General features: G+C 46.2%; 1 protein-coding gene across 4 annotated transcripts in view; it reads left to right on the top strand.

Moving 5' to 3' along the window:
• The window catches only part of GABA-B-R1 (gamma-aminobutyric acid type B receptor subunit 1), a 121136-nt gene that overhangs the window by 49504 nt on the left and 53490 nt on the right, over nucleotides 1-18142 (top strand). For all 4 annotated transcript variants that reach the window (XR_012829060.1, XM_075695846.1, XM_075695852.1 and 1 more), the window contains exons 10-11: nucleotides 4763-4913; nucleotides 14915-15047. Coding sequence is in view for 3 of the 4 variants with exons in the window: in XM_075695846.1 (XP_075551961.1) it covers nucleotides 4763-4913; nucleotides 14915-15047 (284 nt within the window). In the remaining variant the exon portion in view is untranslated. The remainder of the gene's footprint in view (nucleotides 1-4762; nucleotides 4914-14914; nucleotides 15048-18142) is intronic.

Raw genomic sequence — 18142 nt, 5'->3', positions numbered from 1 at the left:
TATTCGTATTAGATTCTCGTGGAGGCGCTGCGGTTTTCCCCCAACCTGGAATTACGCACCCGAACTCTGCCATCCGTCATGCCTGACGACCCCAGCCCGACATCCCCACCGGTTACTCGAGCCATCGTATGTGCCAGTGCCCAGTGTCAGCGGGATCCAGATATCTTCAGCAGCACCGATGAGAAAGACGTTGAAGATTGGCTGGAATCTTATGAACGCGCCAGCAACACCAACAAATGGGACGATCCCCTCAAGCTCGGCAATGCAATCTATTTATCGGGCGTCGCCAAGCTGTGGTTCAAAAACTATGAAGCTGGTCTCCACACATGGGCTAGCTTCAAAACCAGCATCACAGAAGTTTTCGGCCGCCCTGGCGTGCGCAAACTTCGTGCTGAACAACGCCTACGAAGCCGGTCCCAGCAAACTGGTGAAATGTTCACCAGCTACACAGAGGACATCGTCGACCTCTGTCGGCCTGTCAACCCGACAATAGCGGACGCGGACAAAGTACGTCACGTCATGAAGGGCATTTCCGACGATACCTTTCATATGCTGCTGTCCAAAAACCCAGGCACTGTTTCTCAGGTCATTGAGCTTTGCCAGAGTTTCGACGAGCTCTGCAGACAGCGTCTGCTCACGCGGCGCCCCCCTGCGTCCGACGAAACCCTCGCAAGCTTGACCGCGGCTCCTGAGATGGACTCCCTGCTTTGCCAAATAAAAGAGTTCGTCCATGCTGAGGTCGCTCGTCAGCTTTTGCTGCTGTCTTGAGCCACGCCACCACCTTCGCCTTTGCTGGCCAACCTTTGCCAGGTCATCCACGAGCAAGTGTGCGCAGCTCTCCCTTCTGTCCGCGAGACTCCGCCGGTGCCGACTCCCGTTGCTTTTCCCGAGGTGACTGCACCTCTCAGCTACGCCGAGGCTCTCGTGTGGCCACCAACTCCGACCTTTGCCCCGTGCCCATCAGTCGTGCCACTGCATCCAGCTCCTCACTTCATTCAGCCGCGGTACCCACACAGCAGTGGATAATGGCGCACTCCTGACAACCGGCCCATATGTTTTGCCTGTGGTCTACCTGGTCACGTTGCACGATTTTGTCATCACCGCACAACGTCCTACCGGCGTAGCTTCGACGCTGCAACCTACGTCTTCCCATACCCGTCATCCTCCACGTCTCAGAACCCTGGCCAGATGTCTTCCTACCCGGACCACTCCCCTCGCCACCCCCCCTCGCGTTGACCGCCATTCGCCATCGCCTCGACGCCGCTCGCTTTCGCCGATGCGTCGCTGTCCTTCTTCGCCGAAATGGGAAAACTAATCGTCGCAGTTCAAGAGGCAAGAACTGCATCACCCACGAACAGACCAAGGCCTCTCCCTTCTCCAACTAATGCTATTGATGTATATGTGGACGGCGTTGCTGCACTCGCCCTCGTTGACACTGGTGGCGCAGTTTCAGTTATTAGTGCCAAGCTTTGCCGTTTGCTCAGAAAAGTTACTACGCCACTGTCCAATGTGTCACTCCAAACTTCCAGCGCAGACCGCATTACGCCTGCAGCTGTGTGTACTGCTTGCGTTGTGATCAACAGCCTCCTCTACATCGTTGAATTTTTGGTGCTGTGTTCTTGTTCTCACGATCTTATTTTGGGCTGGGACTTCCCTTCCACTAATAAGGCCATCATCGACTGTTCTCGTGCTGAAGTGGAATTTCGAATGCTGTGTAATGCCCCACTCCTTGACGCTCGTGAACCTGAAGATAAAGTATTTGTTGCCGAAAACGTTACAATTCCACCACACTCATCTGCCCTTGCCACAGTGTCATGCAACATTGTTGCTAATGCCAGCGTACTTTTTACGCCATCTGCAATTTTCGCTTGCCGCAGATGTTCCCCGCTGCCTTTCACTCTTTTGGACGTTCATGCCGGCGTCAGCAGACTGCTCGTCGCCAACCGGTTTTCCTGTCCTCTCATTTTGCTTCATGGGGAGTGCATTGGCCGTGCCCAGTGTGTCGACCCTGCTACCATCATTGACATGCCAACTGGTTCCATCGCCACTCATGAGGTCGCCGGAGTGACCTGTAACCCTGCGCAGGAGCCGATTTCGCCCGATGTTTTACATAGCTCCATCGCCGACGCGTTGACTCCTTCTCAACGCGCCCAGCTTCTACGCCTTCTCGACAAGTTCCGTTCATCTTTCGACTGCCAGCATGTTTCCTTGGGCCGCACGTCAACTGTTTGTCATCGCATCGACACGGGTACCAGTGCGCCACTGCGACAAAGACCATATCGTGTATCCACGACAGAGCGCCGTGTTATCGACGACCAAGTAGCTGACATGCTCAAGCGCGGCGTCATTCAGCCTTCGGATAGCCCCTGGGCATCTCCCATTGTTCTCTTTAAGAAGAAGGATGGATCGATTCGATTCTGTGTCGATTACCGTCGTCTTAACAAAATAACTCGTAAAGATGTTTACCCTCTTCCGAGAATTGACGAAGCCCTTGACTGTCTCCAAGGCACGGAGTTCTTCTCTTCTATCGACCTACGCAGCGGCTATTGGCAAGTCCCCATGGCACCCGAAGAGTTGCGTTGTCTGCTGACCTCGCCGCCTATACTGCGTCACTTCGACCCGACAGCTCCGACCGAAGTGCACACCGACGCCAGCGGTGTTGGACTCGGCGCTGTGCTCGCACAGCGCAAACCTGGATTTGACGAGTACGTCATTGCATACGCAAGCTGCACCCTCACCAAAGCAGAGAAGAATTATTCCGTTACGGAGAAGGAATGTTTGGCTATAATCTGGGCACTTAGTAAATTTCGACCCTACCTCTATGGCTATGGCATCGCCGTGATGGCACGTCACCATTACACCTCGACGGTGCAGATATGATGACATGAAGCTGCGGAACGAGATGGTTTGCCGTTGGCGAAGCAGTCACGTGACGTGCGCGTGTGGATGCCACCGTCTCACTCTTGGAAGCTGACACGGTCCTTATCTCTCTCTCTCACCCTCACTGGGCTTAGCTGCTGCGTGCGCCTGCCGGCCTTGGTGGCCGCTGCTGCTTCCTCAGTCTCATTGCGCAGGACGTCAGTGGCATGCAGTGTCCTTGATTTCTTGGCAATATCGTCTAAATGATTCCGGTCTACAGCCAACATGCTAATGTAGAAACTGTATTTTAAAAAAAAAATAACTCTCACCAATTTAATCGCAAAACTCGATAACATACCTCACAGCAAAACTCATAACCATTACTTGTAGTGCAAAACTCGTTGCAAGAAGCATCGTTGTAAGAAGTGCTTAGGTGTCCTTGCATTGTTTTATTCGTCTTTTAATTTGGATGTGTTACCGCCTTAGCCAAGATCATTCTGGGTTGTACAGCTATGTGGGTTGAAGATGTGTAAGGAAAAGCTAGTCAGATGTAATCCAAACGTTCTGGCTCCTTTATGAGAACTGTCAGAGTTTAGGAAGTGCTAATGGCGTCTTAATGAGTGTAGTAAATATAAATGTAGTAAGCCAGTGATCCGTTTCTTGAGGATTGCTAAGGATTGCTTGAGGATTGCGTTTCTTGAGGTTCCACATTCTCAAATGCTGCATGTTTATGTTGTTCATGTGTGTGTGTGTGTGTGTGTGTGTGTGTGTGTGTGTGTGTGTGTGTGTGTGTGTGTGTGTGTGTGCACGCACGCATGCATGGTAGGTGGGGTTTCGACATGCAGTAGTTTTCGACATGCTGTTCTGTATGTTGTATGCATTATTAGAAAGAATTTATGCACTGTTCACTTCCTTTTGCTGAGTGCTTGTAGGCTCTGCCTTACGGGGCTATGAGGCATTGCATTTTTTGCTTGCTTATGGGAGCATGAATGCTTACAGGGGTATGAGCCATTGATGATGATAGTTTTTGTTCACGGAGAACAAAAATGCACGGAATCCTAGCCATATACAGCTTCACTGTTAAAACGTGAGCTGCTTCACCACATCTGCCTTTGTTTCATACACTCTGCTTGACACACCTTCTTTGCATTATCTTGAAAAAAAAAAAAAAAAAAGCTGCTTCATCACACCCACCTTTCTGCCGTGCACCCTGCTCGGCATGCCATCGTCGCATCTCTTCACCAGCCTCGCACATCCCTCTCCAATCTCCTCGACTTAGGAGGGGTGGAAAGGAGATGGGAGAGGGAGTGACAAAGGCCTGCTGTGTCGGATGCGCTGCACAAAGCCGGGTGTGGTGAAGACCTCTTGGATAGTGCAAAATTCTTGAAGGGAACTTTGCACAATGCTTATAAATTATGCAAACATTATTCCCAAGAATATTGTACCACTGAAAAGGGACTGTTGGCTGGTGAACCAGCAGGTGAATTTTTCAAGTAGGAAGTCTGAGTGCACCGGCAGTTTGCCATGTCAAGCAACAGCAGCTTTTCTTTCCTACATAGCAAGAAGAGGGGCGAAGCACAGTCCAGCCTGACTGTGACTGTAGCAAGTACAAAAAGTCTCTCAGATTTCAGCACTCCCCTGTGCAACATACAGCTTTGTATTTACATCTGTCAGGTGCTGCAACAATTGTGCAGTTTCATTCACAGCTTGCTCCTTCCCCCTCCCCTTCCTCCTCCCCAGCTTTTATTTGTTGTTTCTTGGGGTATACAGAAATTAACTCCATTTTTTTTTCCAACTCTTTTCATCTGAAGGGAGTGGTTCAGTGCTCAACGTAATAGCACAAAACACCTCATGCTTTAATGAATACAGCCATAAGCAGTAACGCTGTGTGTCTAATTTACAGATGGGAAGCCACCCCAGGATCGTACAATCATAGTTCGGGTACACCGCAAAGTGTCACTAAGCCTCTTTGCTGGGATGTGTGCAGTGGCGTTCATCGGTGTTGTCTGGGCTGTTGGCCTGCTCATATTCAATTGGATATTCAGGCACTCCAGGTGAGAAAGGAACAGGCACATTTGCCTTTTCCTTTTGTAACCCCCCCCCCCCTTTTTGTTGTGCAACATATGATACCTGCTGGCAATTTCTGTCCTTATTATGTCTCCCCCCTATACTGTTTGCCTTTCTTAAGTGTGTGTGTCCTTTTCCCAATATGTTCAATATGTACTTGTTTTTGCCTTGCATTAGCTGACCTTGTAGCAGTGGTGTAGCCAAAAATTCTCCTCAATGGGGGGGGGGGGGGGGGCACTTTGGCAGCAGCGACCATTTTTCCCACAATTGATATCCATCTGCTTTCTTCTGTCTATTCAGCCATCTGCCTGTCTCTCTCTCTCTCTACTGGCAAACACACATGCAGCAATCTTGTCAATACAAACAATTACAGACTATAGTGGCTCAGAAAAAATTAAACAATGCCTTCTACCTGCATCTACTATTTCCAACTCCTGTTAGTTATAAGTGTGCCACCGTGTCTTCAGCATCCTGAGAATGCACAGAAAGTCATTTGCAATGAAGGCAATCCATTTCTTCTTATTTTTTGGTTGCTTCCTCCCCTCTGCTTACAAGAATCAAAAGTTTTGGGCACAGAGGTGTTCTACAACAATCATCATGAAACATCATCTCATCAAGAAGGCTTCCTTGTCTTAGTAGTTACTGCAGTTGTTATTGTTATGCAATGAATCTTGCTCCCAGTCGGGTTACTGCACTACTAAAGGAAAACAGGGGGAGATTTTATTTTCCCAAGTTTAGAACATATGGCACAAATGCAATTTTTTTACTTCTTTGAACATCTAAACTCAATCGACTACACTGAACAAAGTAAAGTGTATAGCTAGCAGAAGTCTACATAGGTCTCTGCTCTCTTCATTCTTCAAATTGGTTACCTTGATAGCGTATACCCTGAGCATCTCTGTATGTACACCGGCCCTTAAGACTGTGGCAGGTCAGATCACATAGCCATTTAGGGTATCTAGGGGAACTTAGGGGATGGTGTACCGGGCATGAGCAGAGTCCTTGTTCATCACTAATGTGGCAAAGCTCTACCACAGAAGCAAGAGCTAACAACGCTTTAGGGTGCTGTACTATTTTTTTCCTACTTTATTCTTTATTATTATTATTATATATCTTCAATAGAGAGTTTTAGAATAGTGGCCTCAATAGTTTGGGGCCCCAAAGGGCTTTGCAGGTGTTAGCATTGGGGCACACAGGAGTCAAGAGTTTTAGAATAGGGCTTTGCGTTAGCGGATAGCGTCTTGCACTGACAGCGCCACTACGGCATCAAAGAAAAGCTATTAGAAATGAGTAAATAAAATATACCATTTTATGATAGGAATAGTAATTTTGACTTGCGTGTATTCGCATTTAATTACAATTTAGAGGTCATTCTGTAAGCAGCAAACAATTAGTTGCGCTTAGTTTTGAGCAAACCAACTTTATGTGCCTTCACCGGCCAAACTTAGCTGTGTTAGGCCTACAAGCCATAAAATCCACAACCGAACTCGGAATCACCGGCGTCTAATGAATCAATCTTCATAACATGCTAGCTGAGAGAAAGCAATAACCGCAGTCACTTCTCCTAGCTTGCGAACTTCATGCATTACCACGAATCGAACCCAGTTTGATGCTAGGTTAGAGCCGTCACTTCAATGGGTGCCGCCCTGTTTGCTGAAGCAAAGCTTTTGGGGCTGCTATTTGGGCTCCCGCTAAATTGGTGAAATAGCATTCCCAATGCAAAACCCAAACGCAGTTTGTGTCTTGTGCATGCACAGTTGCTTCAACGCTATTTCTTTGGGGCCCCAGAATGTTTGGGGCCCCTATTCTAAAACTCTCTAATATTCTTTACCCCTTCATGCACAGACTGTGAGCCTAGTTTGTTCCGCATAACCTTATTCGCTGCTCTTTTTCTCTTTCGTGCAGTCTTCCAAATTTATGCTTTTTACCCTCATCATTACGGCCTACCATTGCACCTATCTTGAAGGTGTATCTTATTGATGTGGGTATGTTATAGCATGCTAACCACTGATGTGAACATGTTGGGAGAGCCGTTATGTGGTCGTGCTAGTATGATGCATAGAAGATTCATGGACAGTGGAGGGTGTGCTGGGGACATTACAGTAAAATCTCAGTGATGAGATTACAAAAATGTATAGTTAAGCCTCGCTATGACAAACCTTGATTTAACAAAATTCACGATGTAACAAAGCATTTTGATTTCCCGATCTTAGTTCCATTGAAATATGTATATATTTTTTTCTCAATTTAACAAAGTAATCTTATGACAAAATATAGATTTAATGAAGTTATCGGCCATTTCAAGCATGTACTTGTAGCCATATGGCTGGTAAATGTAGCAAAAAACTACAAAAATATCAACTGAGACAGAAGTTATTTGCAAGCGTCCTTCTGCATGAAAAGCTTTAGCAGCAAAAGTGTCGCCGAAGAGTGTGCGCTAGGACACATTATGCAGGAAACACCGCTGTGCCATTTGTTGCATTAAACTTGCGGAGGCCATGTAGCACGTGGGAGCTATGAGACTTTCTTTCTCGTATTTGCTCGACCACTGTGCACATGCTTGAATTGCACAAGAGACATGTGGGTACGATGCGTCCAGGGAGTTACAACTCCCGGTCCCAACGTGAGAGTAGCCCGCTCTATGGGACCTTGGGCCCGTAGCTCGCAGGACCTTTCATTAAAGTTATTCCATCCATCCATCCATCCATGTGGGTACTTTTGCCCCTCGAAACCTGCCTTTCCCTAGGTACTGCAGTACAACAGAGGAGGGCGTGCTTTGCACCAATTGTTCCTCGCAGAGCTGCACTACGCGGCAGCAGACAAATACTCTAGAATAAGATAGTGTTGGGGTGGGAGCTTAGGTACATGCCTCGTTGCGGCCACAGATCAGTGAATAATGACATGTTACTGTGAATTCGTTTAGTCTTAAATATTCAATTGCGCGTTACAGTCGACTCCCGTTAATACAAAGTTCACGGGGACCGCAAAAAACTTCGAATTAAACGAACTTCCAATTAAGTACAAAACACAAAAAACAGCACTTTATTTGTGGCGAAATCGAGTATTTTCTCTAAGAAAAATAGTCGGTCATCTTGCTTTGCTTCTTCTTGCCGAATCGCACTGCTGAAAGCAAGTTCTGCAGGCTGTAGATGTGGCGGAATGCTTCTTCCGCGTTACCTTCAGCGGCAAAGAAGCGCTCCGCAAGAGCAAGGCCCGCAGCTTCATCGGCAGCCTTAGGTTGCGGCTCGCCTTCAACGTCATCGTCGCTTTTCTGGGTCGCTTCCTGGGGCCGAATAATCTCTACAATTTCGCTATCCGTCAGCGCACCGCACGTTTCGACCGCCTTGTCTACGGCGACGTAATCTTCAAAATTGACGTCCCCGAGAGCATCACCAAAATCAGTGCCGTAAAGCTCGCTTGTTGACGCTTCCTCCACTGAAATTTCAGAGACATCCTCCGAAGAAGCTGCCACAAAACCGCAAGCCCTGAAGCAGTTTGCGATTGTTTCTTTCTTCATTTGATCCCATGCTTGCACCAACATGTGGATGGCACTAAGCAGGCTCACCTCGTACTTTGTGGAGCTATCCATACACAAAATCATGCGCTCGAGGAGGTGCCGCCTGTACAGGACTTTAACATTCTTGATGATTGATGCCTTGGTCCATCGGCTGCAAAACAGCCGTTGTGTTTGCAGGCAAAAATGCGAGGCGTATTGCACTCAAGGCTGGCACATTCACGTGAGAACTGCAGTGATCGACAAGGAACAACACCTTGCGGTTCGAAGCAGCAAACTTGCGGTCCAATTTGCTTATCCAGCTCTTGAAGATTTCGGCCGTCATCCACGCTTTTTTGTTCGCCTCATAGTCCACAGGCAGCGTCTTCACGCCTTTAAAACATCTCGGCTTCGCGGCTTTCCCGATCACAAGTAACCGACATCGTTCCGTGCCAGTCATGTTTGCCGCGATCAGCACCGACACTCTCTCCTTGCTGCGTTTGCCCCCAGCACAGTCGTCGTCCTTGAATGTCAGGGTCTTCTCTGGTAGAAGCAGATAGAAGAGTGCAGTCTCATCTGCATTGAAGATGTCTTCCGGTCTGTATTCGGCGAGATATTCACGCAGCTTTCCATCCTTCCACGTGGCGCATGTTTCCTGGTTAACGGACGCCTTTTCACCACACACGCTCTTGAAAACCAGGTCATGGCGATCTTTAAAGCGTGTCAGCCATCCATCTGACGAAACAAAGTCATCGATCCCCAACATTGCTGCAAGCGTTCGGGCTTTCATCGCAACGATGTCTCCGCTGAGAGGAAGCTTGTTGCTCCTGGCCTCCCTAATCCAAACCAGCAGAGCCTTCTCCAACTCTGGGTAAGCGCCGGTGCACATTCGCTTCCGAGAAGTCTTGAACTTGTCATTCTCAAATGCATCCATTATTGTGCGCTTGTTCTTGATGTAGTTAGAGAGCGTGTTCGGCTTGATCCCGTACTTCCGCGCTATGTCTTGTTTGGCGGCACCTCCCTTCTCAACTTCCTTCAAAACCTCGACTTTCGTTGCCAGGTCGAGCGTGCGATAAGAGCCACGGTTTGCCATGGCTATAAACTGCGCGACTAGGTACAGTCAATTCCAAATCACTCGTGGAACAACCTAGCCTACGAACTTCCCGCACAAAGGCGCTCGACCAACACACGCATACGCTGCGCACGCTGCAAGACTAATCTCGCACAATCTCGCCACTGCCAGTATGCAGCGCTGCGTGCACCTATGGCACCCGCGTGGCCTCCGCGATCAGCTCCGGCCACGCGCGGCAGCCGCGGGTAGCCTCCGGCGGGAGCCGCTTCGCCTCCCGCCGGAGTTGATCGCGGAGGCCACGGCAGCCGTAGCAATGAATAATCGCGCCGCTCCAAGAAGGATGGCGTTGCGGGCGGCTGCGGTGGCGATGACACCAACGCGGAGCACGGAACTGTTGCAACACTTGAAAAATTGCACATTCTACCAAAGAATGACGGTCACCTCGAGGATCCCGGCTGAAAATTAACTTCCAATTAAACAATATTACTGGATGAGGACTTCGAATTATCGAGCGATTTCTTCTATAGGATTACATAGAAAACTGACGGGACCAGCACTTCACTTCTAATTAACCGTAAATTCCAATTAAGCGGCTTCGAATTATCGGGAGTCGACTGTATACTGAAGTTCTTGTTCATGGCGGGGCGGCACATATGCAGAGATTGCCCATGTGACACGCGCTCCCCCATTGCCGATGGCCGTGCCACTGGCTGAGTGCCTAAGATGTACTGGAAAGTGACATAAACCAACCACTGACAGTATAAAACTGATGTTTCGCCATTACACACCCTGTATCGGCCACTATGATCCCGTTTGGATGTAAGTTTAGGAGGCCGACAAAGCAAAGCGAGTTATCCTCCTAAGTATTTATGCACAGGCACATATTGAGGTGCAGAGAGGCAAGATTCCCCTGCAGAAAGTCCTTATGGAGGTGAGATTTCTCAGCAGAAAGTCCACACATTTCTCTTTGGGGAAATTTTGGATCGGGCAAGCGTACGAAAGAAACTCTCGTGTGAGAGCTCAGAGCGCTTGAAGGAACGCAAGAGCCAGTGGTTAAATTCGGGGGGGGGGGTGCAGTGGGGGGGACCTCCCACCGTTCTTCAAGGGGGGGCTCGGTCCCCCTCCCTTCGGCAGGTCAGCTGTTGCACTGTAGCACCTATTCAACAAGTGCTGGAGGTGATTTTATTACCAGGAGTGCCTTGGTGTGATGCAATTCTAACTCTCGCAATTTTTCTAATAATGATTTAATTATGATTGATCGGTTGATGCGGCACGAGCAAGAACAGGAAAGCAGGTATTGTTGTACTTCTGCATGCATTTCTTCAAGGCACTGCACATGATGGTCACCAGCCTTGTTCGATTAAGATTCTTGGCACAGCATACTGTTTCATGAGCCACCTGAGTGTGTAGCTACCTGCTTGTGAATTAGTGAAGGTTCACCTTGGTTTCTTTAAGTAACCTTTTACCTCCCGAGTTATAGAAAAAGAAAACTAAGAAAAGAAAAACTTCCACACACATGCGCACACACGCACACACACACACACACACAGGTCAAAGAAAAGAGGCACATAAAAAAAATGAAATACCAGGATTTTACTGAAGTTTCGGCCAGGGACCGGCCTCTGTCGGAGTGAAGGCCAGTCCCCGGCCGAAACTTCAGTAAAATCCTGGTATTTTTCCTATGTTCTTTGATCTATTCTTTGACCTGTTCCCTTGCCGGGTCCTGTGACTCAACGCTTTACTGATATTATATGAGCGTGTGTGAATGTGCGCCCACTATACTGGTCGCTACCCTATGAGGTCGCTGCCCCCCTCTGCTGAAGTGTGACTTTAATAAGCCTCTCGAGTGCTGACAATTTAGATGATTTCTTTAGTGCAAGGGGAGGCGGGAAGGGGGTGAACACGCAGTAACATGATAGAGCGCATTATAGGAAGGTGGGAGGGGAGAAAGCGGGATACGCGCCCCTATCTGGCCTTCATCTCTAGTGTGTGCATCTACTCCTCTATTCTTGCCATGGCTATGGTGTCTAGAACTGGCTAGAACTAGTCTAGCCACCCTACCACGGCTGCGCATAGTTGTCCATACGCGGGCCACGCACCCTATCTTGGAGGTAATCTGCGGCAAGTGCAAAGGCCAGGCGCTATGTGTGTGTCATATTCTTCTCTGTCCTCATTCACTTGTGCTGCACTGTGTTATCATGTAACCCTGTCAACTAGCCCGCCAGCGTGCTTTAGCCAAAACTATGAACCTTAGTTCACATAGTTGTCTCTTTGCTATCGTTATCAATGCTCCGCCTTTCTAACGAAACTGTATCATCTTTTTTTTAATCAGGACGAATATCTGTATCTTTTTACACTTTTGTTTTTAATTTTTGGGTACCGTCTGATGATGGCTACAGGCACTAAGCACGTTGAACCATGACATCCAAAATTTAAGGCCGTGCAACACAACACTTGCATATCTCGGACGTACGCCATGAGCCAAGCCGATGAATTGCTCTCTGTGCGATATGCACCGCATGCACTGACGCTCATAACTGTGCTGTTATGACCTGACCTTCTTGCGATTTTTTTATAAGTGCTCAATGAAGGGTATCCACCAGGAATGTCCTAGGAATTTATGGTATTATTTTTACTGTGGAAACTTTAAAACCTCAGATTATTTAAATTCACATATTTATGGAAGTTTTACTGCGTAAGCTGTTATAGGATGGTTCCAATAGCCGTTTCAGTTGATGATGGTGCCCGTCGCCACCTCCGCCGCTGGTATCTGGTGACCATAGCAGCTGTCGCCAGGAATGAGAAAAAAAATCGCCAGTTCCCGCCGGGATCAAACCCGGGCCCGCTGCGCGGGAGTCAGCTACTTGCCAGTGCTTGCTATTATGTAGCGGTAAAATGCCCTATAAACGCATTCTAGTGCATGAGGAGACACGTGATGTGACATGTGCACCGCATAGCTTCGATACATGCACATTTTGCATTGCCGTTGCACACGATTACTAGAACGCTATGTAGCAAATTCACAGATAGCAGTACAAGGCAGGTTTGAGGAAGAAAAAGAAGTTTAAGGAAATGTATACAAGAATGCTAGAAAAAATATATATTGTGTGCCTGATTAAGTCAAGTTGGCTAGTTGACTATGTCACCACCACGTTTGAAAGGGGATGCCAATAAATCATCATCATCATTGTATCGTGTCACTTGTCTTGCGATGTGAGATGCACATCGCATAGCGTCTGTACATGTATCCTTTGCATTGCAGTTGTATATTATTACACCAGGTGGCACACCAGGTAGGAGTTGCATAGGTAGCGGTACAAGGTAGATAGAGAAGCCTTGAGGAAGAAAAAGGAAATTGTGGAGATGTATAAATATCAATATAATGAAAAACATCAATGGCATACCTGATTTATTCATGCAGGCTAGGTGACTGTTTGTCACCGTCCTATTTCAAAGGGAATGCCATTAAATCATCATCATCATTCATATCGTATCATGCCATTTAACAGGTGATGTGACATGCACGCTGCGTAGTGTCAATACGTACAAACCTTGCATTGCAGTTCTGTTATATTTCACTAGGTGTACCGACATGTAGCAGTTACATATAGCAGTTGCATGCTGCATGTAGCTGGACCTGGTTAACTCAAGCTGGCTAGGGGACTATTTGTCACCACCCTGTTTCGAAGGGGACGCCCATAAACCATCATTATCATCATCAACAGCAATGTACTGTTCCATTGGTCAAGGGATGTGATATGTGCGCCACGTAGCCGGGATATCTGTGTTTACTCTTCGGTACACGTTACGGCACCTGTTTGCAACGTGCGAACCGCTGCTTACAAAGCGAATTGCAGAGCTACCCATGCAGCTGCAACCAGGCAACATCAGGCTCAGCAGACTGCTGTGCAGAGAGCAGGACAAGCCGCCGCTCACCTTCAATGCCGGGCGGACAGTTCAGATTGTTTTCATGCAAACGATGTGAAGATCCTGTAGTACAGGGTGCGGCAGATGGAGCTCCTATGGAGTCACTCCTCCAGCTTATGCTGCGTGTGCCACGTAGGCCTGTGACTCTCTGCAAGTACAGCTTCATAAGATCGAGGTTGTGTGTATATATATATATATATAGTATTAGTACCTTACGTTGAGTTTTACTCGTGTTATTTCCTTAAGCATACCTTTGTGGCCTTTCATTACTTCAGTTGTTCATTTTACATGTTTTTGGTAGTAATGAGCCCTGCATTGAGGCGTATCTTTTGTATTACACTTTAGAAGGCTGTTTACTCTTTTCTTTCCCCCTTGATTTTGTACCCCCCTTACACAATGCCCCCATAGGGCCTGTAAGGTATATTAAATAAATAAATAAATAAATATATATATATATATATATATATATTTTTTTTAACAAGGTTCTACTGCACATCAATGAAAATAATAGAAAGGTATGGTCAATGGTGTCACTAGGGTCAGCGGCACCTGGTGAAGTGACCTGCCTTCTCGTTTCAAGCAACAAAACACAATTTTATCCTCATGGCACTTCAGCGTAGTTTGTTCTGTAGCTATGAACTGATTATTTTTCATTTCTTTTTGAAATGTCCAAAGTAACAAGTGCACCACACAACTCCCAATCACCAAAACATCACACCAAAAGTGCATATGTGCATGCTTATTTTGCATTAACATGCATAAAAACAGGAGTATGCATTTTTATTACTTCAAAAAAAAAAAAACGCTTCTCACAGAATAAACAAAGTAAATAGTTTGCCTGATGAAAACTATTTGTTTTCTATAAGCTCTGCATATGCCACTGTTCCATTCAGCGAAGGGTGCCCGGTGCCTTCTCACTTTGACGAATAAGTCTTTATTTCACCCCCCGCCTCTTTTTTTTTTTACTGCCCAGCTGCACCCCCCCCTGAGCGCAGCACTTGGGGTGGTTCCCGTTCCCTCTCCCCCCCTAGTGACACCACTGGGTCTGGCCATAAATTCCACTTGCATTATTCATCTACACCAAAAATCATTTAAGCAACATGCTGCATACTGCATTCAAATTGCAGTCCAATGTGCCCAGTTCCTTCTTAACTTGTCCTTGTCTGTGACATGCTATGTTTACTGTTCATATTGCAACAGTGTGTTTCTAAACGCCTAACATAAAAGGTGCATGCTATTTGTGTGTGATATCGCTATAGATTGGACAGCACAAAAGGCACTGTCTAACGTTGATGTCTATCCATAAAAGGAGGAAGCATTATGTAACACAGTGGCTTTGCAGACCTTCCAAGCATTCTCATTGACACCAAGGGTTCATAGATTGCAAGATAAATTAATTGCACGAACAAACCCTGCTTGACCTCAACGATGCTGGCCATGATTTGCTGAACATGCTGTCACCCTTGCCATATTGATGTAATTTCACATGCATGCAGGTATATACAGCTTTCCCATCCCATGTGCAATAACATCATGCTCATCGGCATCATCCTGTGCCTGGTGTGTGTCTGCCTGCTTGGCCTGGACGGGCAATTTGTCAGCGAGTTCAGATATGCACATATCTGCCAGGTACGATGGATTTGATATTGCTTGGATACAGTCTGAAAGGTTGCTCGATTGTCTCGGTGCCAGTTCATTTGGTGTATTAGCTCACTAATAAGTGGCTCAGTTTGGGGAGTCTGTGTATGATGTAGAACTGCAAGGCACAAAAAGGAAGAAACACAGTGCAGGCCTATGTGGTATGGTAGAAAGTATTTTACAAAATATTCAATCTAATAAACAAGCTTTGATTTTTTTCAACCTTATTCATAAGTCTCAAGCATGAAAGAATCAAATAAGTTCACCTTTAGTTCTGATTTTACAAGCTTTTTCAGAAAAATATGAAGCAAGAAGAGGGATCAATGTAAATTTGTGCAGTGCTAGGAAAGCTTCCAGCTTCACTGCCGAGATGCATAGCAACATACACATTACAGCATTTTTATTACATAACTGCACTTAATGACAGTACTAGCAGTCTGAAATGTTTGGCAGTTTTGACAGATCGTTCTAGAAACTGTGGTTGGCCATGCCTTTTCTTCAAAGCGGCGTGTTTGTATAATTGAGTGGCAAAGAGGTAAGCTGTCCGAAGATGCTTGCAGTCGAATGCTTATGAACCTTTTGTGATGACATAAAGTAATGTCATCCTCCTAAAGTGATATGCGGGTATCTGAGCTAAGGAGTTGTTGAATGTTCTGACAGTCTTTCTGTAAGTGCACATGTAACCTGCTGCTAGAGCTTGCTCACAGAAAAATTACAGCCTTTTGTTCCACAATAACTTCTAACCTTGTAATTTCCTAGTGTGTTTTTAATGTAGCAAAGAGTAGGTCCTGACTTAAAGGGAGTGGCAACTGATTTTCAAGCATTCCCCTTTTCTGGCACGATGGAAAGCCTGCTACTTGAAGTATCTGAACCCGTGGTAGTTATTTCGGGAAACGTCTGGAAATTTATGAAACATAATTTTTCTATCTGCAAAATCTTTTACTTACTGTGTAGATGCACTGGCAACAGTGATAACTGATAGTGATAGTGACAGAAACGTGCAGGACAGGTGGCAGAACAACTGTTTAATCAAACACTGCAACTGCGGCCATAAAAAGAGCCACAGCAACATTTTAATGATGTAGAGATGTCACAGACGTTTTTGGTTTTGTAAAACTTACTGCTGGGGAAGAAACTGTGATCGAAGACATGGCAGCCGTGATGTGTTTCTGGGTCTACAATCACTTTCAGTGCAAAAGCATAGCCTTCGAGATCTGTCCCCGTTACTCGGAGGCAACCATGGTGGCACTCTGTCAATGAATGGCTCCGCTTTCTAGAGCACAGGCAGCACCACTCTTCAATAAAATTATTTGCAAATTCCAAATACATAGATAAATAGACATAATTTACAATATTAGGAAATAACCATCCTTGTGTACTTATAGCACCTGAAACGAACCCCAGAGGCCTAAATATCTATGTAGAATTGGCACTGTTTTGAAAGGCCTAATGACACATTTCATCACAGAGAGTGCCCCGCGTCACTCTTGCGTCAATTTCAGTGCCGATGTAAAAATGTAATTCCATACTTAAGTGATAAAATTATGCTTGTTCTTATCATTGTGAAGCATAATCTTTCCATAAGCACAATAATCTGAGGATGCATTCCGGATGCTTGCTGGTCCCATTAATCAAAATAATTCTTAGCACTTGCAACATTTGTTGGCTTATCCTTTAAGGAACATAGTTCATATATATAATACCTTTAGAATGTAGTCTGAACACAAATTAATATATAGGCAGGACAAACATCGCCTTCATGGTGCAGCATGAAGCATAAACAGCTGCTAAACATGTGTAGTATAGTCCTGAAACTCCATTTCTAAGCTATAATCACCCTGATGTCATCTGGAAACAATAAGCTTGCCCATTTCCTTCTGTTTATGCTTCAATTTTTTCCAGTGGTACTCTCATGAACATGTATTTATATGCATCAAAAAGCATTAATGCAATAGTCCGGAACATTTTCCCTGCAGCTTGAGAGGTTGTTCCGCTGTCTTCACATTTTTCTTCTTCTTCTTTTTTTTTTGTAAGGTCCGATAATCAGCATCATGTTATCGCATTTTGTCATAATATGTGACGATAATGTGCATCTCAGACTCTGAACCAGGATAATGATTTGCTATTTCAAGATGTGCAATATGACAGTAGCTAAACTTGTATGTGCACTAGTGCTCTTCTATGCTCGCATGTGGCCTTGCTTTTGACCAAGGCCACATTGGTTATTTTCTTTAGCAGCCCACATGCACTTAATTCTGTGTAAATAAATGGGCAGAGAATGTAAGTGTAGCAAAACAACAATGGGAATTGGGCCTGGACCTGGACGCCTGACTCATTCGCCATCTGGTAGCAACTGAGCAAACAGCACATGTGGCCGCCGCTCTTGCTCGGCGCCTCTTCTTCTTCTTTATTTGAAACACACTCCCGGCCCCATAAATATGCAATGGTCAGTTTCAAGCAAGTACAGTGTTGCATGGGCTCAGTGCCTATACTGCACGCTAGCCGCGGATGCTGAGCTAGTGCATTGAGCGGCAGTTCAACTGATGACAGGAGTAGTTCAAGTGACAACCTGAACAGCGATACAGGTGGTGATCGATTGAGGTGATGATCAGAGTTGCAGTGTCTGTGTTGGCTTGAGTGGTAAAGATCAGCGTCAGGTCCTGACATTGCCTTGCTCTTCTAGTTCCAAAGACGTCTCCTTTCGTCTGTAGGGTATGTTGTGGGCATTGTAATACATCTGATGCTGCCTTGTTATCATTCACATTTCGACTCGTTGGTGCATCGGCAATGGCCTTACATCGCAGGCGTCCTTGTGGCTTGACATTGCATTTGTGCAGTATGTGTATCTCTTGTTGTGTTGAGCTTTGCTGGATTGTCATGCGGCGGCGTTCATTCCTGAAGGGCAGCGCTTGTACACCTGCGTTTTGATGTAGTTGCATATTGTCATGCTGGTACCTGTAGTTGAATTACCGTTCGAAGTACATGAAACCATCGTTGGCAATGGCCTTGAGCCTTATCTGTTATGCTTGGACAGCCTTGTAGGAGGTGACATTTCTTGCTTTTGGGAGACTTCGTGACGCTTCTAT

This window comes from Dermacentor variabilis, chromosome 1 (genome assembly GCF_050947875.1).
Source record: "Dermacentor variabilis isolate Ectoservices chromosome 1, ASM5094787v1, whole genome shotgun sequence".
Taxonomy (NCBI): domain Eukaryota; kingdom Metazoa; phylum Arthropoda; class Arachnida; order Ixodida; family Ixodidae; genus Dermacentor; species Dermacentor variabilis.
Note: the sequence above shows the minus strand (reverse complement) of the source record. Positions and strands in the feature narration are given on the sequence as shown.